This window comes from Sinocyclocheilus anshuiensis, unplaced genomic scaffold, assembly GCF_001515605.1.
Source record: "Sinocyclocheilus anshuiensis isolate Anshui unplaced genomic scaffold, SAMN03320099.WGS_v1.1 scaffold776, whole genome shotgun sequence".
NCBI classification, from domain to species: domain Eukaryota; kingdom Metazoa; phylum Chordata; class Actinopteri; order Cypriniformes; family Cyprinidae; genus Sinocyclocheilus; species Sinocyclocheilus anshuiensis.
In genome coordinates this window covers 1,605,373-1,628,680 of record NW_015555808.1, presented here as the reverse complement: position 1 = coordinate 1,628,680, position 23,308 = coordinate 1,605,373, and the positions used below count along the sequence as shown (strand labels likewise).

The window sequence follows — 23,308 nt, the reverse complement described above, 5'->3', positions numbered from 1 at the left end:
CATCCCCTTACCCAGTCAATAAACCATCCTGATTTGCACTTACCTGTTGTGTCTGGCCTTGCTTTGTGACACGCGTATTCAAAATCAATAGTTTATTTTAAGACATTGCCAAATATTTCTATCTCTGCATTAGGGCTGTACGATATGGCCAAAATTGTTATCACGATATATTTCTTAATTTCGGTCGATACGATATAATTCCGATATCGATATGAACACTATTTATCTGAAATAGAAAGACAGTCAATTCCCTTCAGAGATACATTCATATAAAACACCCGCGCCGTGTTATGATTTTGAAACGTGCAGTGCTCATGTTTATTCAACGAAGTCAAACGCCACAAATAAATCAATGTATGGGAAACTGGTAATGTATATCGAAATATCGGAAATGTGTTTAAAAATCGTATCACCGTTATTGAAAAAAATTATATCGCGATACATATTGATATTGAATTATTGTCCAGCCCTACTCTGCATACAGGGAAAGCGAGCACAAATACAGTGGCCCCCAAAACTATTTGGACACTTAAGCCACACTTAAAAATGTATGAGTGTTATTGTATTAGGTAACAAAATATCAGACTAGGGTTTGAGCGTCTTTTGTGATGGACTTTTGACTCTGCCATTATGAAACATCTTTGTGCTTTTCAAAAAGTGGATGAAAAGCTTGAAGCTCAACAAGGCCTGGTGTTTGTTACACGGTGACGTCATGGTCTCTAAAGCCCACAAAACAGTTTTTTCTGACCTGTAATATTTCCCATTAAATTTCATGAGTGGATTCCAGCTCTTTGTGGAAGCAGAGCTTTTGGGCTTTTAAGAAACTGGCAGAAATGTGAAGAAACTGTCAGTCACAGAAACTTGGAAATGCTGCTATTTACCAGCAGTTCTCTGACAGAATTGCTTAAATGAGAACTGGCACTTTCCTCAAACACAACCAGTGAGAAGTGACATAAATAAAGCATCAAGCAATTATGAAGCCTGAAAATAAAGATGACAGTTTAAGGTCAACCAATTAGAGGGCTTCTCCACTGAAGTCAACTTATGGTTACTTTTTTTTAACCTACTAGCTATGGAGGTTGCTGTCCCAGGAATCATTTAATGCATTTGTGTCATTCATGTACCATCACATGCAGTGAATTTTATGTCAAGGATCTATTTTTAATGTTGCTTCAGTGGTCGTGCGGAAGGACCTGAAGGATATATGACATTTGGTTTGAATTTCCATGCATCTCTAGAGTTCCTACTGTACCCTGACTAGTTCATATTTTACATATTTATTAGTAAAGCCATTGTGGCAGCTCTCACAGTGGGCCTTCTCCGCATGCTGGCAGCTTTCACCCCGCTCAGTTGACATTTGAGTTCACTGCTGGGTCTATTCCCGTATCAGTCTCGATCATCTTTCTGGCCCTCGGGCAACAGCTCTTTCGCCAGCCTCATTTATATGCAAACGAATATTAAAATAGATTATCATCATTAACACCGCTAGATCTTGATGAATTTTATTCAGTTGCTCTCCTCCTCCCACCCCTAGAGCCATCCATGCTAAGGAAATTAACGTTCGCCACTTGGTTCCTTAAAAACCTCTGGGTGGGAAACAAGAAGTTCTTCTTCACTGGACTGTATTAATGAGGCTCTCAAATATGGGTGTGAAAAGTCTTTAATATTCAGTTTCTGAAGTAATTCATGGCACAAGTCAATGGCTGCTTCCAAATTTGCATACTGTTCAGGCTACATAGTATGTTATGTTTAGAGTAAAGTTGACATGAATAAGAAATCTGTTTTCTAAATGTGTCTTGTTGATCTTATTGTGAACGATTCATTCATGCTTTTCTTTTTTTTTCTTTTTGAGCTCATAAGTCTTAATTAAAATATAACTCAATTTTCCTGTGAAATGACAGAAATGAATTTCTCTCTCGCAACTTATGGCAAAATTCCTCAATCTCCCATTTGTCCACTTAAACTCCGCCCCTTTTTTGTTGTTGATTTGCTTCCATCCAATCAAGATCCAGTGGATAGAACCAACGACAGTTTTGTTTTGATAATCTCCTTTCATATGAATGTACGTTACAATACAGAAGAAAAGATCTATCGCTATTTTCGTTACATCGCGACTTTAAAGTATGTATCTGTTTTGGCTAATATTACCTATATATTGGCTAATATTACCCATAACCCCCTGCATTACAGAGGAGGAGGAGTTTATGGTGGATTTTTTTTTATGTTAAAGGGGTCATATGATGCGATTTCAATTTTTCCTTTCTCTTTGGAGTGTTACATGGGGCATAGAGGAGAAACAATAATGCACAGTATGTGGAAAATAATGTGTTTTTTGAACCTTAAACCGCATACACCAAATACACAAAATAATGTTATTTTTTTTCTCAAACTGCATACTTTAAAGGGGTCCACAACCTAGTATGAGAGCCTGTTCTAGTACACCCCCAAAACAAAACAAGAAAAAAGAGCATCTTTGTAAAAGAGCATAATTGGACCCCTTTAAGTGCATATATTTTATTTACAACTTCGAAAAATCATCTTTTATTGGAATATACAATTTATAGGATTATTGGAGTACATTTTACAAGACAAAAAGTAGTATTTGTTTTTCTCCTTCAGAATTTCATGTTTAATTGAATGTGTTGCTGGTTCTTTGTAATTGTTTGTGAAATTTACTAGCAATTTCTAAGTGAAAATTGTTTGTACAATTTTTTTTCAGCGTTAATACACATGCAAATTTGCATGTTCCCATATTGCAGTCAAAGAACAGTTCTTTGTTGTATTTGTACATTCTGAGAAACAGATACCAGATGAAAAACAAAATCTAGCTCTCTGACATTTTTAGTTGTTTGTCTTGGAGCAAAATCTTCAGTATGTGAAATTTAATATTAATGTCTGCCATTTCCTCCATGGTCTCTTTATCTTGGCTCTATGGGTGTAAAGCACAATTACTTTAGCAGAGTGCTTTTCTTTTGCTGCCGTTTAGACCTTTGTGAGGATTCTGGTCAAAGAGCAAGAGGCCAAGGATATGAAACGGACCATTGTGCGATGTAGATAATGAACAGCATTTTTCAAGCTTAGCTACACATTCTGACAGCTGCTATGCAATGACACAATGTATGAACAGCATTCTTAAACACATCAGTCTCTGTTACACGCTGTGGCTGACACTGGAACTCATCATCATTGTCTATTACAAAAAAAAGGGAAAAAAAACAGTTACTCGTCAAATGTCCAACCTGCATCATTCAGCATGGAATTTCAAGATTTGTGCGAATGGCAGGTCTGGTAATGAACACATTCAGACAGCTCTGTATAAGTAAATAACCTCATGCATTTTCAATAACCTCTTACTGGATGCACGCAAATGTTGGCATTCATTGCATTGGTTTGCAGGCTCTCTGTGCACTTGATGTGCTTCTATTTGCACCATTTCCTTCTATGACATAATGAAGCCCTTGAATTGGAGTTGTCTGTTTATTTCTCCTGAGATGGAATATGAACAAAGTTGACAATCCAAAACATGAATGTGTTTGCTTTGTATGAAAATGGATATTTGTGATATTTACATTATATTTTGTTAAACATCATATTCCAGTATTCTTCCATGCACATAGATAGATAGATAGATAGATAGATAGATAGAGAGATAGATATGCAAACCTTTTCATTTAATATAATGGATGTCATATCAAGAGCTGTTTCTCAAACTACACCAGATACTGTATGCTCATTAAGTCATCATACTTACATACTTTTATCTGGAACCATTGAACTGTGTTGGCTTCATCTTGTCTTGTCTTCATGTACACCTCCGCAGACTGTGCCCTCAGCTAAAGAAGAACAAAGGAAGTGCATAATGATGTACATCAACTCAAACAGATGGCTTCCTGTCATTGTAGTCAGTAGTGGAGGAACGCAGCTCTTAACAACCATCACCTGCTCACTCTTTCACTCTCCAAATGAAGCACTTTCCGCTGGTCAGCCTTCCTTCCTTCCTTCTTACCTTCTTTCCATCATTTTCCCCCTTTTACTGCATTTATTGTGAAATTATGATTTATTTTCCTTTTTCTTCCTTCCCTCCATCCTTCTGTTCCTTCTCTCCCTCCCTCCTTTATCCAGTTGTTCACCATTTCATTCAGTGGTTGTGAAATATTGTCTGTTTCTTGCCTTTCCATAGATTTCCCCTTTTTAATGCAGTTGTTCTAAAATAGTACATTTGTTCTTCCTTTCTTCCTTCTTTTTATACATCAAGGAATCTTGCATGGGAAAAAATTGATCATTTTCCACAAAAATATTAAAGGGGTCCTATTATGCTTTTTCACATTTTCAACTTTAGTTAGTCTGTAATGTTGCTGTTTGAGCATAAAAAAGGTCTGCAAAGTTACAAAGCTCAAAGTCCACTTCAAAAGGAGATATTTTATTTAACAGAAATCACTTTTCAAAAACTACAACGAACGACTCGTTTGGACTACAACGCATATTTTCCGGGATTTGTGATATCACAAATATCGACGAATGGCAATCGACGAACCTGGTTGAGCTGCACTAGAGAAGGCAACGAGTGTTATCACTATGTCGGAGACATGCTAGCTTTCCCAAGGCAGACAAACTTAAAGTGGTTGCAATCATCCGGGTTTAAATCGCGCTCAAATTGATTTGATATTGACGCAATATTTACACTGAAGCGCGCAGCAGGCGGCTATGGTAAGGGGCATGACGTTTCCAGACCAGGCGCGCATAACTGTTTTCAACATTGATAATAATAATAAGAAATGTTTCTTGAGCAACAAATCGGCATATCAGTATGATTTCTGAAGGATCATGTGACACTGAAGACTGGAGTAATGATGCTGAAAATTCAGCTTTGGCATTACAGGAATAAATTACACTTTAAAATATATTCAAATAGAAAACAGTGTTTCTTCCTTCAGATTTCCCTTCCTAATGCAGTTAATGGAGAAAAAAAACTTTCCTTTTCCTTTAGAGTGCCTTTTTTAATGCCGTTATTGTAAAATCATTTCATGGTCAGATGTATAATTTGTGCGTTTATCAACTTCAATATGCATTCATAATATTGCATGAACATGTCCATTGTACATAACACGAATGGGAAAACAGCAGGGGTCTTTGAATGTGTCTGATTGTCACTGTGCATTTTAGATTTCTTCACATTACTGTACAAAATAAGTTTTATATGCCCTTTGATCACTTACAATTATTTTTTTTTTCACAGTAGTTGGCTCTAAGAATATTCTTTGAGGCGATAAAAGAAATAGACCTTTAAGAAAAAGCATCATTCATTTTCTTTTTCTGTAGTTGCATAAAGTCCATTGCGAGACTGAGTTATTCGTCATCCAAATCCACTGTTTAGACGTAAATGAGACACAATGGCACTTTTGGAAATGCAATTCTCACCACCATTACTGCCTGAAACGAAGACCACTTGAACATGGTGTTTGTGAAACACAGTCATGCATTGTCATGGCTGGCTGGTTGCATGGTGTTTGACAGAAGCAGACACAGTAAGACATCTAGTACGCAGCACACCAATCAAGCATGTTGCAATGTTTGCAGTGTTTGCAAATGAAAATACTTGTATTTCATACCCACGTTAGCAGTTTATACTTACTTTTTAAATGTCAAACCCTCCGTCTGTTTAGTCCACTCCAATCGAATGTGTCATAGTTTAATTAACCATTCAATTCTGCTGTTATTTTTGCAGTCTCATCTCTGCAGAGCAACATTAAAATCACTGGCGGCAGCAGCAGATGGAATTCGATTACTGACGGACAATGGAGGCAGGCCAAGATGCGCCTTCCCTCTGCCGTGCTGCATGGGAGCCGCCTTCATTAGCCCGTGCTTATTCTGTAGTCAATGCTCTGTGGCGCTAACACTGGGAAACGCTATAACTCGGCTAGCTTCGTTTGAATGCGCCGTGAAGCTCTCTATTCAACCTGCCCCTGCTGATTGATTAGCTTTTGTCTCTCTGATTAAAGGCTGCTCATGTCCCTGCGCACCGAAATAAATATATAAATGGGAAGCGGGAGAGAGGCGAGCGAAAGCACAAGGTTGGGAGAATGAGATTCGGCTTTCTCACAGGGAGAATGAACTTTAATCTCAATCACGGACTGAAAGCATGCACTATAGCGACTAATCGCTAATGGGATGCTTCTGCTGCCAAGTAATAATCATGAAAAAACATTATGTGCACATAAGGAAGGGAAAATATCATTACAGGAATTGGTTATGCTGACCTTTGGATTCGATATTCATTATGGAATCGGTTTAGTGATGCTTTTAGCTTGACACTCTCACTCCTCATTGTCAATTTACCACAGTTAAAGGGCGTTGTTACCAAAAAAAACAATACAAAAATCCTCCTCGACCATGGTAGAATGGTAGAACACAGTATGGTCTTGAGTGGCTTATTGCTTCTATAAAATGATGCCAACTGCAATATTACAATAAATAATTGCATGTATTAATATTAATAATTGCACTAAACAATTCTTCCGCCAAGTTATATTGTTCATTATGCTAACTGTGAGCTGTTTACTACTTTAATAGCTTGAAGCAATGTTCTCATAGCTCAAACTGACAAAACATGATGCCAGCAAGGTCATTGGTTCAATTCCCAAATACTGCTATAATGATTACATTGAATGAACTGTAAGTTATAAAAGCGTCTACTAAATAAGTAAATGTAAATTGTAGCAACATGCAGTATTTAATGTAGAATTGAGCTGATGTCCTGCCCCATGTGTGTATATACTATCATTCAGTTTGTGATCAGTAAGATATAGATACAAACTCATGCATACTATTCTGAAGTACTGAATGTTTGCTTTCTGCTTGAAACAATAGGATATCTCTTTGTTGTTAGTGGGTAGTCAGGCCTTAAATGTTCTTCTTTTAAGGCCTTTCCACTTCCAAATCTCACTCTTTTGAACATTAATGAGATGATTTTCCTCTCATATTTATAGATCTAATTACTCATGTATAAAATGACTTAATAAATCTGTCACCCTGAGCACAGCTGCCCCACAATGCTGTTTACATTACGGTTTATATAAAAGGGGGGCCCATGGGCGACATTAATGATGATCCTGGCCCCCCACCTCAAACAAGCCTCTTCATAAAACCCCTTAAGCTTGTACCCACCCCCATTGGACATGCGTGTTAAGGCTAGGGCTCTTTTGGGAATTCTGTCAATAAGCGCAGGTGTCCACAAAAGCCTGACAGAAGAGAACTGTGAATTTGAGTGTCATTAAGATGTGTTTTAAAGCCATTGTCAACATACCATCTTTCACCGAACAACATAATATAGCATAATTAACCATATTTGCATTTTGCAACCTCTTCGCAGGCAGGGCAGATTGTGTTTTGTGCTGGCGTATGGGCTCCCTTCAACACCATGGCATGTGGTTTATTAGTGGATTTCAGGGGTGGCTGTAGTTTTTCACAAGGCTTTGCAAAAGCAATGGAACTGCTGAGTCGGGCCAATCAATCGTTTTTCTTTTTTTCTGTGTGCTTGTAGTTGCTACACAACTATGGGCGAACTATTGTTCTGAGAATAGGGTGTAATGCATGGCTCATCTGATGAGAAATGCTTCTGATAATGAAGGTGTTATGGATTGAGCATAGTGCTATCATGCTCTCCAGCTCATATATGCAGTTTTTGGTGGATAATAGAAAACAACCTATTAAATGAATACTCCTGCCAAAATTATTGTTTTGTTTGTCATTATGTATTCATCGAGTTGGCATTTCAGACTTGTACATTCGTTCTTCTGAGGAACACAAAAGGAGAATGTTTGAAGATTTGTACTGGTCGCTCTTTTCCATGCTAGAATGAAGACTCCAAAATGTCAAAGTTAGACCATGTGACTTTATATCAAATTTTGAGTCATTTTTAAATAATAATCTTCCCCTCCAGTAAGCTGTTAACTGCTGTGACTGGATGAAGTGAGCTGATTCATGAACCAGTCATTCAGACCAGTTTTGCCAACAGGATTGGTCAATTTATTGAAAAGATTTGACTCCCAAAAACTGGGCATTGCTACTTCTCTTATGAACATTCAAAGGAGACCTTTTGCGATTTTTTTTTTTTTTGTGAGTTACAACTTAAATTTCAGTTTCTTCACACAAAGCTAATGTGTGACTTCAGAAATCTTAAAATACAGCACGAGTCTTATTAAAGTGATACTTTTATGGTACTTTTGTGTCCTTTTCAGAAGACTGAAATCCTCAGTTCCCATGCATTGTAGTTGCATAAAAAAGAGCAACCAGTATAATTAGTTCTTCACAAACATCATTTTGAGTTTCAAAAAGTCTGTGTTTTTGGAACAACATGAGGGTGAGTAAATAATGACAATATTTTTATTTGTGAACTATTCCTTTAAGAAATCAGATGGTAATGCATTCATCTTATCATTCTTCTGTTTCATAGAGAATATATATAGGACAGTGAAAATAAACAAGAGTTAGAGTAGGGGGAAATCACATGCCGTGATTCATAAAAACACACCAAAACCAGAGAATTATTTGAAGGCTGAATGGGAAGGCAAAACATTATTGTGTTTTAAAAAAAAGTAGAAGCCACTTGGAAAGGGAACCAGTTTTATTCTGACACAAACCTAATCTCAACTGCACCCTAGAGCTGTGATGATTCTTAAGAGACTCGTGTGAAGTGCGCTGGTGTTGCTTGGTGTTGTCAGTATAATACCTTTCATTATGATCAACGACATAAGTGTTTGGGACAGCCACGCTTACCAGATGTACGCTAGCAGAAGCTCAAAGGAAACGCCCAGACAACAGAAGACACGTCCCTTGGGGAGACCAGAGGTGGAGGGGGTCACAAACTGGTCATCACTGGGCAGAACTGAACAGAATGCACAGATTAATAGACTCCTGAGCTTTGTTCACTGATGAAAGATTCATAGGATGAATTATTGCTCAATTACAAAGAGCAGTGTTTCCTGCACAAGTCTACAGCGCCATGGTGAATTATGTTTTAACCAAGTTGTGAGATTGTCATCTAAACTGAATGTGATAAGATACAAAAACAGAGTTTGAATCAGTCTGACAAATCCTTCACTGAATGAAACACTTTGTCAGAGAGGTTATTGAATTACCTTCTGATTCACTCACCGAACCACAGGACTTTATTTTTATTCATATGTAACAGAAACTGGAAGTGTTGATATATAATTAACCATGATGTATTTTGTAATTCCAGAAAATTCAAGATTCTAATTCTGTATGTATTCTTTTTCAATAAAACCAATCTAATTTTTTGCAATTTTTAAATTAGAATAATTATTCATTAATGATTAAAATACATGTATAATTAAGTTTTGATTAATATTAATATTAATTACATTGATATTAATATTAATATTATTGTTAATACGATTAATATTAATTAAATAATTAAACAATTTTAAGTCATGCTGTGGCCCCTTTAAAAGTTTGCTGGGGCCTCCCAGTGGGTCACAGTCCTCTGGTTTAAGATACATGTTAGGGTTTTTTATCCTTTTTTTATATACTTTTATTCTTATTCTTATTATTATTTTTTTTTGCTCAAATTAATTGAATTTAAATAATTCTTTATTTAATCAAAGTTATAATTAAAAAATCTCAATTAATTATTAATTTCAGCAAAAGTTATTAAAAATTTTTTTTTATTTATTTGATCCACTGGGTGGACTGTAGGGTTGAACAGGGTCTCCTCTGCTGCAAAAACAGCACTGAATAGGAAACACTTAAATACAGCTTCTCGGTGCGACTCTTAAGTCATTTGATTCATGCTGCTATTGAACCCTCTGAAGCCTCTATTGATGTTCACTTGAGTAGATGTTTAAAAATGCAACCGCTGAAAACACAAATGTCATTGTGACCTTAATAGCTTTATTGAACAACCTTCATCCCGAATCTTTGCTCTTAACTATCCCCCATTAGATCACAAGACAAATCAAGTGATTCAATGGCGTGATTTTTGTTTGGTTTCCTTTCCAGAAAAGACCTTGAGCATCTGAGGTTGTTAAACGGAGCTTCTTGTGAATGCAGCTGGAGACACGGGTGCTATTAGCATTAGGTTTATGAGGCTGGCTGCTTGTAGGTCCTTTGGGGATGAAGCCGTGACCCCGTCTTGGTCTGCTTTTGTAAGTGCCATAGCTTGTGGTATTGACATCAGTGTCATGTCCAATCAGTGGCTGAGATTGGAGCACCCAGAGCTGCGAGGCTGGACTTGCCAGCTTTAATTTCCAAGTCATCTCTGGTTTTTGCGAAAAGGTGGGGGGTTTGACTCCGGAGAGTGGCACGTCTCGGTCCTAATTAATCGCCTGTGTGACAGGGCTATTCCTCTGGCTGCATGTAGAGTGTAGGCGCGTGTGCTTTCACATGGGGCCCCGCGGTCCGTCAACTCACCCTGCCTTCCAGCTGACATCAGAGGGCTGTCATAATAGCAACCCCTGAACCTGGTTTAAAAGGAAATCTGTTTACGCCTTTATGCAAATAAATGCTTACATGTCAGTGCATTGCCCTCGTCTTTGCTTTGTAAGTCAGTATCTTTTTCCTCTGTGTTTCATTTCTAGATCAGCATCCTGGAGCGACAGATATTTGATTTCCTTGGATACCAGTGGGCTCCGATCCTCACAAACTTCATCCATATCATCACAGTGATTCTAGGTCTCTTTGGGACAATACAGTTCAGACCGCGATATGTGACCGGGGTGAGTTTCCACATTTTCATATTCAGTTTGTGACATATATTCTCTTTCTCCTTTGCAGGTTATGCTTTCATTTTGCTCTATTAATACCGCTGGTGTCATAAAGGTGTCTCACTTCAAATCCTAGCCAGGCACAATGCAACATAACAATAAGCAACAAATATAAGTTTTTGTCCTAATGTTTTGCAACCGTGATGAGCAACAAGACATTTTGACAGTCGTTTGGTTTCAGTGGAATCTCATTGGTCTATCCTGCTCCACATGCGCTCTTAAGCATCAAATATGTTATGATTGGGTGTGATTGTTGTTTCACACTGACCATGGACAGACTTTTCGATGAAAATTTTTTGTTGTATCATGCAAAGTTCTCAGACAGTTGTAGGGTGTTTTTTTAGACCTGTAGTTTGCAGTTTCTCCTTACTTTGGTACACTACATATAAAAAAAAGACAACCATTTTTTAATAAAAGTTACATCTCTGCTAAAATAAACTGCCTTAACTTAAACCAGCCTAAACTGGTTTGCTGGTGTAAACTACTTTAAGCAAACCAGTTTAGGCTAGTTTCAAGATGTTAAGATGCTCAGTGAGTTTATTATAGCTTTCTACCTGGATTGAAGATCGTTTACCATTCTGGTCAGTCTAGTTTCTGAGGCTGGCTAAACTTTTGTTTAGCTGGGCGGTGAGTTGGTCAGACTAGCCTGACCAGGCAGGGAGACCAACTAAGACCAGTTTAGGCTGGTGTTAAGATTTTTTTTTTCGGCAAGGATATGAGCAAACTCTTCCTTCATTGGTCAGAATCAATGGGTTTATTGCAGCTTTCTCTCGGTTCATAGAAATAATTATTCCTTATGGTTTTGGTCCAATTTTTCAATCCGAGTGATTGCTGTGTTAATATATAACTAACGAAATGAACTAAGGGACAAAATGCATCAGGTTCTGAAACAAATTATTCAAGTGACAGTTTTACGTATGATCTATATTGGTGTCCAGTCCATCAATTGAGTCATACCTAATATATTATATTAAGGGAGAACATTTGCTGTTCACCACATTCAGCACGGCTGAGATCAGACCGCTTGTTGTGACTGCCTTTCTCTACAGTCAGGTACAACGGACATTTAACACCCTGGTCAGCTTAACAGAGAGATATCAATGTACTGACGGACCGGGTCATTCCCTCAAATGTGACTCGGGCCATGGCACCCAGTTGAGATGAAGCAGATTGCCTTTTTAGTGTTATGTGTCTCCCTTTGGAATAAACAATGCTCGATTTTTCAGTCTAGGAGCAGTGGCCGGTCAGAGAGATGGAGAGAGAGCCTCCTACAGAGATAAATTGCTCACATTCGAACATTACTCTTGCTTATATCCGTTTTGGGAATGCTGTCAGGCCAGATACATTTTTATTCTAATTCAATTTGGCACGTTCCAGTGGCTGGCAAAGGGCCAAATGAGGTTCCACTACATGCCCACATCTTCTGTATCTAATGTACTGACAACATGTCAAATTTCAAGATGGCAAAATTCCGAGTCTCAACGGTCTGGTGCGCTCTGTTTGTAAGTGTGAGTTCTTGGGGGAAAGGTTAGGCCGAAACAGCCCTTGCTGAAAACACGTTCATTACCTCCTCCCTCTGGATCAACTCGGAATGCGTGCTGGATATATCTAGCAGGATTATGAGACTTAATTGAAGTCAATCGCTCCGTCTAGACCCCTCCTGCTCTAACATGCGGAGGAGGCTCCTTCTTATACAGCAATGTGTGGAGATACTTCAACCACGCTGTAGTTGGAAGATAAGAGTGATGTGTTGATCTCTGGCCCTAGCCTGAGGCTCTCACAGATTTTTGCATATATAACTGCAAATCTGTAAGTAAAGAACAGCTACGGTACATTGTGACTGACACGCGTATGGACGAAGTGGGTCAGCCCTCTTGTACAAGGTCAGCCTTAATAAATGGCTGCAATGATGCTCAGTTTTGTTGGAGATCGACTCAGCTACATACAACAACAGGTCATTTAATGTCCTGGCTGAAAAAAAAACAAAAAACATCTAAAACCAGCCTAAGCTGGTTGGCTGGTCTTAAGCTGGAAGCTGGTTTTAGCTGGTCTCCCAGCCTGGCCAAGCTGGTGTTCAGTTGGTTTTAGCTGGTTGGTCAGTTGGTCTCCCAGCTAAAGAAGCCAACCAGCCAACCAGCCAACCAGCTTAGGGACATAAGACTTAACAAGTGCTGCCCAGGATTGTTTGCACTTAAGATTGAGCAGTAGCATTGCTACAGCTAGTTAAGATATTAGCTACTTTTCTCAGTATCAGGAGTATCATTAGTTTTTAAATAATTTAGCGCTTCATTAGCAAAGCTGTTTTATTGACTTTTATTGACTTTAGTTGCTGGGTAGCATTGACAGACTTCATTATGTTTTCCCGGACAATATATTAGCGTGTCCATTTGTTGGTTGTATAGAAACTAACTAGTGATGACCAATTAGCAAATAAATGAATATGTATTAGATCAAATTACATAAGTATTTTTAATAATCCATATTTATTAAAACTAAGAAAGTAGCTTAAATGTAAGAAGCTACTTTCACCATGTAGCTTGTAGCGAGCTAGCCATCTTCTGCTAATTTATTGGTAGAATTTTGGATGAGTAGCTTGGCTAGGGCAAAGTTGAATGTTTGCACAGTTTACAGTTAACTCTAGTGCAAACCTTAATAATGAAAATAAAATAATTGTTTACAATTGAACAAAAACCCAAAATATGCAACTTAGTAATTTAAATGATGTTTGCACTTTACTTTGACGAGCCGCTTCAGATGAGCAACGCAATCAATCCCAGTTCTAAAGCCCCTTTTTTATAGGACACGGCAAGCTGTGAAATCACTGCTTTTCTCATTTTAATTCGTTTTGTACAGTCAAGGCAGTGCTCGTGTCATGGACTCGAGGCGGACGTTGCCATAGTAATCGCAAAGCGTGACAAAATGACTATTCACTAAAGTCAGCTCACTTAATTTCCAGCGATATCGTTGACTTGATTGCACAGATACTATTTAAACTGAGCTGAGCTGGACGATGACATCACTGAATCAATGATGAACTGCCTTTAACTGAAAATTGAGTGTTTACTATTGTCCTTTTGCATTGACACGCTATTTTCCTATTTGATACTGTAAAGCTGCTTTGACACAATCTGTATTGTTAAAAGTGCTATATAAATAAAGGTCACTTGACTTGACTCATCCAAAAATTGTAATTCTGTCTCTGTTAACTCTCATGTCATTCTCGCACGTCAAGCACGCTTTTAAAGCCCTGTGAGCTGTAAGGTGTGCATTGTTATTATTATTTCCCATTTCATGTTTTATAGTTATTTCCCATTTCATTGCCCGCGTCTTGTTTTTTAAATGCAAAAATGCATTCTCTGTTAATAACCGTTTAGGACTCAGCTCACGTGCATGAAGCGCCATCTCCAGGTATTTCCCTAAACAACCACTGGTCAGATTTTCTGGCACAGAATGAGAGCTTGTTAAATCACGAGCACGATTATTTAATTTTGCTAATTATTATTTTATTTTAGTTAGTTTTTCAGTAACTGTTGTTAGTTTCGTTTAGTTTTAGTTTTTCGTTTATTTAGAAATGTTAATTTTATTTCAGTTTACGAAAATGTTTTTTGACCAATAGTTTTAGTCATAGTTTCAGTTTTCGTTTACGAAAATAACCTTGCTAGGTACCTTTTGCTTTGCTTACATTTTGCAGTTTCCCAGCACTGGTAGAAAGAATAAACTTCCTGTGTTGGGATTTCAAATTGGCCACTCACCACAGGAAGTTGAATTCGAATGACAGGAAAAGAAATGTACTGAATTGCAATTCAAAGAAATACTACACATGGAATGTCTGTCTATCTGGTTGTCTTGCTGAATACCTTTGCACTTGAAAGTTTTTAAAACATTTTTTCAAAAGGTTTAATCAAGCCAACAGTCAAGTTTGAAAATGTTTGATTTTGTTGCTAAAATAATTTTTATAAATTTATTAGAATTTAAGTTTGTTTCTGCATACTCTATCACAGTTCAAATTAAGGAATTGAATACATTTTTTTAAAAGAATTCACAGTTCAAATCTGATTGGTGCACACCCCTAGAATCGATCTGGTACATTTGTAAAGGAAGGTTGCAGTGTCTTTGCAGATACTCATTTTTATCAAAGCTAAGTCCATATTGATCTATCTATTAGAGCCACTTTTGGGGAGCTACTCAAAATTCATGTTGCTAACTGCTCATTTTCAAGCGCTAAAGGCCATGTTTTTCCGCTCAAGTCCCATCAGGTAATTCAAATTGATTTCGCATTTCCCCTCGCTCAGTATTTCATTTGCACTCACCTGTCTCACTTTGAATTGGATCAGATAAGTGTTATTTTATCTAAAGATCACTGCCTGCCTAACAGACCTCTTACATTTTAATCAGTAAAAACATGCTACGAGCTGCTAATACTCGTGAGCGTATACCCTCGTCTTTTGAACAAATTCGTTTAACATAATGTTGGTTTGTTGCATGTCGTAATGATCTGAAACAGGATGAGACCTGTGTTTATTTAACCAAAATTTGCTTTATTTTTAAAGACACCCCCCTGCGCCGGCTGCAATTTTGCTGGGGAAATTTTTGCTGGTTTCATTGTTTTATAATCACATCCCGCTATTTCGATAAGCATTAGCTCATGAACCAGGGAGCGAGCCACCCTCACAAACTCCCACACAGGGTTCCTGCTTCCGCTGCGAAATGCATCATCTGCCTGCACCGCTTCTTTGGCAGATTCCAGATTTGTGGAGGCTGAATGTTTTAAGGAACACACATCGGAGAATTAATTACAGAGAAAATATCCCACTTACGCTTTTACAGGCCAATTAATCAAACATATGCAAATGTGTATTTGGTTAGTTGGTTGTTAGGGGGTCTGAGGTTAAAATAGGTCTTTCAAACACCCTCTTCCTGTCTCTTTCACAGTATGCAGTCTGGTTGGTGCTGTGGGTCGCCTGGAACGTCTTCATCATCTGTTTCTATTTGGAAGTGGGTGACCTTTCAAAGGTAACATCTGATTTTGTACTTCTTTTGCAGTGTGTAATCCCTCAGCTTGGCTATCAGTGTTTTCTGTTTATGTCTAAGCTCCGTAAGCTTTTTAATAAGTATGTTGCAGATCATCAACTTGCATTACTAGTAAGGTCAGTAAAGACATTTATTGGATTTTCCTCAGTGTTTCACTGTCACAGATGGGTCTAAAATTCTATTTAGAGCTGGAAGCAGTGCTTGCATGGAGAGTTTTAAGCTAATAGAGCCTGTTTGCCTAGTAATACAGCAGGTGACTAATCAAATAGTGAGACTGACTAGTTTGTCTAGATTTTTTTAATTATATTTGTCCTATTTCCAATATTTTCCTATTTTTCCTATTTTCCTCTTCCATTTTGTTTCATCCGTCTAGCTGTTTTTGAGAGCAAGATAGTGTTGCAACCTAGCGACCACTCAGAACACCCCAGCAACCACATAGCAATGAATTAACAACCACTCACAACACCTCAGCAACCACATAGCAATGCAATGACAACCACTCAGAACAACCGTATGAGTAGAAATGCAATCACAACACCCCAGCAACCCCGTAGTAACACAATAAAAACCACTGAGAACACCTTAGCAACCTTAGGAACCACTTAGCAATGAAATAACAACCATCCAGAACACCCCAGCAACCACATAGCAACGCTATGACAACCACTCAGAACACATCAGCACCAGCATAGCAATGCATTAACAACCATTCAGAACACCCCAGCAACCACAAAGCAACGCAATGACAACCACTCAGAACACCACAGCAACCCTACAGTAATGCAAAGAAAACCTCAGCAACTGCATAGCAATGCAATGACAACCAATCAGAACATCTTTGCAACCCCACAACAACGCAATGACCACTCAGAACACTCTAGCAGTTACATAGCAACATATTAACAACCACTCAGAACACCTTAGCGACCAGATATGCTACAATGCAAGACCACCCTAGCAGAACAACCTAGCAACTGCATAGCAACGCAAAGACAACCAAGCAGAACACTCCAGCAGCTGCATAGCAACATATTAACAACCACTCAGAACACATTAGCAACCAAGGTATGTTGCAATGCAATAACAACTACTCGAAATGCCTTAGCAACATAGCGATGAGTTTTGCACAGGCCAGCACCATGCACTGAAACTGTAAACTTTTTCTGAAACTGTAAACATCTAGTTCTTGCATACAGTTGTGAATCTGTAAAGAATTTTTTTCTCTCTCCTCTATTTTCCCATCTTTGCTTCTTTCATTTCAGCTAATAATTTATTAAATAGTCCATCGTCTGCTCATGTGTGTAGAAATAGTGAGCAAATATTTAATTAAAATGTCAAATACTGTACCCAATTAAATGGCAAACCAGCCATGTAACTTGATTACCAGATCCATGGAGCACTTTATATGTATTACATTTTTATCCTGAAAGCTTTTACGAATCCACATCAGCAGATGAGACCCCTACCTTTATTTTTTATTTTTTTAATTTTTTTTTATTTTGTAATACTCAGTGAAGCTTGTGAATGCTTGTGAAGCATTGCAGGGCAAGTGTGTTGAGGTACTATAAGGTGGCCAGAAGTGATGTAGTGTATCTCTGATGATAAAAGCGCACTATGGCAGAAGCAAATGTCTGCACTCCTTTCCTCGGGCTCAGATCTGTAATGGAGATTGATCCTTCAATCTTTAAATCACCTAGAAATGTCTGGCAGTCAATCTGGTCTTCTGGTTGATATGTCATTAATGTGCAATCTTATCAAGCATCTCAGATGACAGAATGAACATTTCACTTTAGATCTGTTGGTGCTTTCCAAGCTACAGTGTCAAAGATGTCAGGTGGATCGCTGGCTTCAGCTATCATTTCTCTGTTATAGCCTCTCACGCCATCAGGTTCTGATATGTCACACATCAAAGTTTTTATATTAGCGAAGCCATGGCTTACAAGATCAGGATAGCAAAGAGGGTTATATTAGGTTGGATTCCTTGTTGTACAACTCGCTTCTTTTTTATTTCATTTTTGGCCTTTTTGATGAGGAGAGTATGAGAGCATCACCTTGCATTAACATGTTTCTTGTTTCTGCGTCTGGATATTCTTTAGTTGCACCTGAGTCCTAGTTTAGAAAAATTCCTAAACTTTATAGTTTATATAAACTTTATAGTTAAATATATAACTTTATATTTTATATTTTAATTAATAGAGATTAGAAAAAGGAAGGTCAGGAAAACACTTTTTAAACAAAAATGGATTGTGAGAAAGATGTGAGTGAGTGATTTATCAAAAGAATTCTGGTGGAATAATTCATGGGATATTGTTTACTAAATCCAGAGACCATATCACAAGGTCAGTGTCTGTTGAATAGAATAGAAAAGAAAATAGATAGAACCTCTACTGAAAGTGAATGATTTGAAATATTGCTTCTCACGGGAGACTCCCATTACAATAGATTCCAATAGAGATGTTGCAAAGCGAATAATGAAATTTCCCTCATCTTTCTACTGTTTTGTGAACAACTCTCGTGTCATTCCAAATCTGTTAGAATTTAGTGTTTTAAAAATAATTTTAGTATTTTTAAATTTTAGTTAGGTTTTAGTTATTTTAATAATTTTTTGTTCTTTTAAATTTAGCTTTCATGCCTCACCGAACAATTAAAATTCTGTCATTATTTACTCACTCTCGTGTTGTTCCAAATCTGTTGGAATTTTGTATATTTAATATAATTTTAGTATTGTTTATGTTATGGTATTACTATTTTTAATTCTTTAAAATAAAAAACAAAAATATAAAAATCATTTTAGTTTAGGTTTTAGTGATTTTGCTATGTTTGCTTTTGTTGTTTTTATTTTGTCATTTTAAGTATTTCTATTTAACTTTTAGTAATTTTAGTACTCCTCTCACGCCATCAGGTTCTGATATGTCACACATCAAAGTTTTTATATTAGCGAAGCCATGGCTTACAAGATCAGGATAGCAAAGAGGGTTATATTAGGTTGGATTCCTTGTTGTACAACTCGCTTCTTTTTTATTTCATTTTTGGCCTTTTTGATGAGGAGAGTATGAGAGCATCACCTTGCATTAACATGTTTCTTGTTTCTGCGTCTGGATATTCTTTAGTTGCACCTGAGTCCTAGTTTAGAAAAATTCCTAAACTTTATAGTTTATATAAACTTTATAGTTAAATATATAACTTTATATTTTATATTTTAATTAATAGAGATTAGAAAAAGGAAGGTCAGGAAAACACTTTTTAAACAAAAATGGATTGTGAGAAAGATGTGAGTGAGTGATTTATCAAAAGAATTCTGGTGGAATAATTCATGGGATATTGTTTACTAAATCCAGAGACCATATCACAAGGTCAGTGTCTGTTGAATAGAATAGAAAAGAAAATAGATAGAACCTCTACTGAAAGTGAATGATTTGAAATATTGCTTCTCACGGGAGACTCCCATTACAATAGATTCCAATAGAGATGTTGCAAAGCGAATAATGAAATTTCCCTCATCTTTCTACTGTTTTGTGAACAACTCTCGTGTCATTCCAAATCTGTTAGAATTTAGTGTTTTAAAAATAATTTTAGTATTATTTATATTATAGTATTTATTAATATCTGTCATTATTTACTCACTCTCGTGTTGTTCCAAATCTGTTGGAATTTTGTATATTTAATATAATTTTAGTATTGTTTATGTTATGGTATTACTATTTTTAATTCTTTAAAATAAAAAACAAAAATATAAAAATCATTTTAGTTTAGGTTTTAGTGATTTTGCTATGTTTGCTTTTGTTGTTTTTATTTTGTCATTTTAAGTATTTCTATTTAACTTTTAGTAATTTTAGTACTTATTAGCTTATTTAGTACATATAGCTTATTTCAGTTATTTCAAATTTTTTTTTTTTTTTATTTTTCATCTAATATTTTTTTTTTTTCAGATTTATTTCAGTTAACGAAAACGATTAAAAACGTTTTAGTTGACAGTGACAATTCTGATCCAAACAACATTGAACCCTCATGACTTCCATCGAATGGACAAATTCAAATCTTTTGTGATCTTTTGAAGGTAAAGAATTTTCGGTTTTGGGTGAACTATCCCTTTTTATTTATAGTGATCAGATTCTTTTCAGTGCTCGTGTTCACAGAACAAGCCTCAAAATGCCACCCATAAAGTGAAGCCCAGTTGATGTGGTGCAGCTTCGGTGCTGTTGGTCCACTGGATTGGCAGTCTTGATGTGTGTTTCTGAAGCTCGTCATCAGAGGGGCTGGCAGCCTGTCACAGCTACAGCTTTGTGGGAAAAATTGAGAGCCTCCACAACCCTCTCGAGAGGCTCTCGGTGAGTCTTCATTGCCGTTCAACGCCCTCTTCGTTTTTTAACTGGAGAATTCGCACAGCTTCACATCCCACAAGAGATCTTGTCAGTCGTCAGCTGGAGAAGAAAGTCACTTCGGTATCCTTGATGTCTTCACGGTCTCTTTTGGAATAGAGAGAACTTGAAGAGGCAAACAAATGGAGTTTGTGGATCTGCCTCGCAGAATCCATTCCTCAAGTCATCAACACGGCTTTAATTAGTTAGAGAAGTTATAGGATATTATTTAGCATAATTTATTTCCTTGTGACAGTGCAGCTCATGATTTATTAATGTGGGTGTAATGTGTTTAACCGGGGAGAATCCGTTGAGACCCGCAAAGGCAATTAGATTTAGATCACAAAGAAACAAATGAAGATAAATACAAGAGACAATTCCTCTCTCATTTTTTTAGGTCACACGGGACTCAGTATAATTCAAGACCTACTCTTTTACTTATATCGGTATGATGTAAAGGTGCAGGAATAGACATGTTAGATCTGTCGCAAAACCTAGTGAGCTGCGTACAGTGACAGCGTTTAAAGATATCATAGAGCGTGACATGAGAACTGTTCCAAAAGGTGCTTAAACTAATTGTGCTGCCTACAAATTCTAGGGCATTGCATTTTTATGCAAACAGCAATCCCAGAACATCTTTTGATAAGCTTCGTGAGGGAAAAAAAATCCAAGACGGCTGCTAAAACGATAATAATTTGAAAAAAAAAATCTAATAATAAAGAAGTTAAATCTAATTTAAAAACTATTTTACCCGATATCGTTGTCAGACTCTGTTCCATGTTTTGTGTGTGTCCTGCTCCCCATGTGCCTTCCCATGCCCTTATTTGGTTAGTTTCCTGTTCCTGTCCTGATTAGTTTATTTCATTTGTCCCAGGTGTTTCCCTTGGTTTTATTGCTCCCAGGTGTGTCTCGTCATCCCCTCCTCCTGTGTGTGTGTGTATAAAATGTGTTCCCAGTCCAAGTTCTCTGTCCGCTGTTGAACGTCTTCGTGTAAACGTCTTCCTGAGTTCGTCTCCCTTGGTTCCTGTAAATAAAGTCTTGGTAACGTATTCTCCAGCGTCTCCTCGTCCCTCGTGTGTGTGCAACATGACAATCGTGTGCTCTGTATTTTTCTGCATGATATAGCATTGTGCCCTGATATGTATCTTCACAGGCTGATCGTTAGCTTAGCAACATGCTAATTATCATGTTATCATGCTAACTAAGAGTCTGCCGTGAAGAGTTCAATTTGTGAGCCCAAAGAAGTCACTTATTAGGCACTTTTATGTATTTATTTTTCATTTTTTATTTTAGAGTTTAGAGTTTAGATTTTTTTAAGTATTTTTATTTATTTATTTATTTGAAATTGATCATTTTAATCAGCAAGGATGTACAAAATTGATCAAACATGATAGTAAAGACATTTATAATGTTACAAAAGATTTGTACACTTGCCCTGTCCCAGACCTATATGTGGGTCATCTGACATTTCATACAGTTGATTGATGACAAATATGAGGCAGAGCAACAACTCACTGTGTGATGGAGCCTAGAGAACGTAGTTAGAATGTCCCTAAAATTCAAGATATGGGGCAAAAATGCCCCCGTTTGACTTTTTGTCTCATATTTACATCATAGTTAAGCAATAACACACTAGCAATAGGCTAAGTGCAATGTCACATAAGTGCAAATGTGATACTGTGAGTTAATTCAATTCAAATAATTTACCTCTCATCCAGTCCCTGTCACCACAGGTGTGCCCCAGGGCTCTGTCCCCAGCTTTGGAATTCACTCCCTTTTCATCTTTGTTACATTGACTCTCTCCCACATTTTAAATCCAAACTCAAAACCCATCTGTTCAGCATAGCTTACTCCCTTTGATCACAACTGCATTGTGTTTTTAATTGTAATGTATCTTACGTTCTTTATTGTTTTTGTCTTATTAATGATGTATGGTGACCTTGAGTGTCAAGAAAGGCGCCTATAAATAAAATGCATCATTATTATTATTATTACTGATCTTATACAACAGTTCAGTAAGTAAGAAGTTAATATTGTGTTTATTTTAGACACAATGTTGTCTGGTTTGCTCAATTTTGCCAGCGAAAATAAAAAGACTACTTGCCCCGCCCCAGACCTATGTGGGTCATCTGACATTTCATACAGTTGATTGATGACAAATATGAGGCATGGCAACAACTCACTGTGTGATGGAGCCTAGAGAACATAGTTAGAATTTCCCTAAAATTCAAGATATGGGGCAAAAATGCCCGTTTCAGTTTTTGTCTCATATTTACATCATATAGTTGAGCAATATCACACGAGCAATAGGCTAAGTGCAATATCACATGAGTGCAAATGTGATACTGATCTTATACAACAGTTCAGTAAGTAAGAAGTTAATATTGTGTTATTTTAGACACAATGTTGTCTGTTTTGCTCAATTTTGCCAACGAAGATATAAAGACAAAGCAGAACTGTTCGTCTCCGAGCAACACACAGTGGCATTTCATTTCTTAATGCACGTTTTGAATGAATTGGATGAACCCGGGTGAATCATTTGGTGTGTTGGATTTGAAGCGCGGCGCTGCACAGATCGATCGGTGTATGACATCAAAGTACCACGAGAGCGATTCAAAAGCATCAAAAGGCTGCTCTCTAATCGCTCTCGCGGTACTTTGATGTCACACACCGATCGATCTCATGGTGATGATCCGCTTCAAGTCGAACAATCCTAATGATTCAATGGACCATTCATAAAGAACCATTTACTTCACTCCTGAATGAATCAGCCATTTGAATGAATCGAATCAAATGAATGAATAAATGACTCAATGACTTAATCATTAAGACATTTACCACCACCTACTGGCAGTTTTAGTTTATTATTTAGAGTATTATTTCATAAAAAAAATTATTTCATATTTCCATGGTAATAATAATAAAATTAATAAAATAAATTATTAAAGGCATAGTTCACCTACCCAAAAATGACAATTGTGTCATAATTTATTCACCCTCATGGTCCAAAAGAATATATGTAATTTTTATCAAACAGATTAAATTTTTTTGCTGAAGCTACTTTTTGTAATGTCTGTTTGATGCTTTACACAACAATAACTTTAAATTTGGGAGTAATTTCTCAGCCAAATTTGA

At 37.0% G+C, this 23,308-nt stretch overlaps 1 protein-coding gene across 2 annotated transcripts in view; it reads left to right on the top strand.

Moving 5' to 3' along the window:
• The window catches only part of nkain2 (sodium/potassium transporting ATPase interacting 2), a 162,622-nt gene that overhangs the window by 41,497 nt on the left and 97,817 nt on the right, over positions 1-23,308 (top strand). For both annotated transcript variants that reach the window (XM_016469325.1, XM_016469326.1), the window contains exons 2-3: positions 10,599-10,736; positions 15,717-15,797. In XM_016469325.1, coding sequence (XP_016324811.1) covers positions 10,599-10,736; positions 15,717-15,797 — 219 coding nt within the window. The remainder of the gene's footprint in view (positions 1-10,598; positions 10,737-15,716; positions 15,798-23,308) is intronic.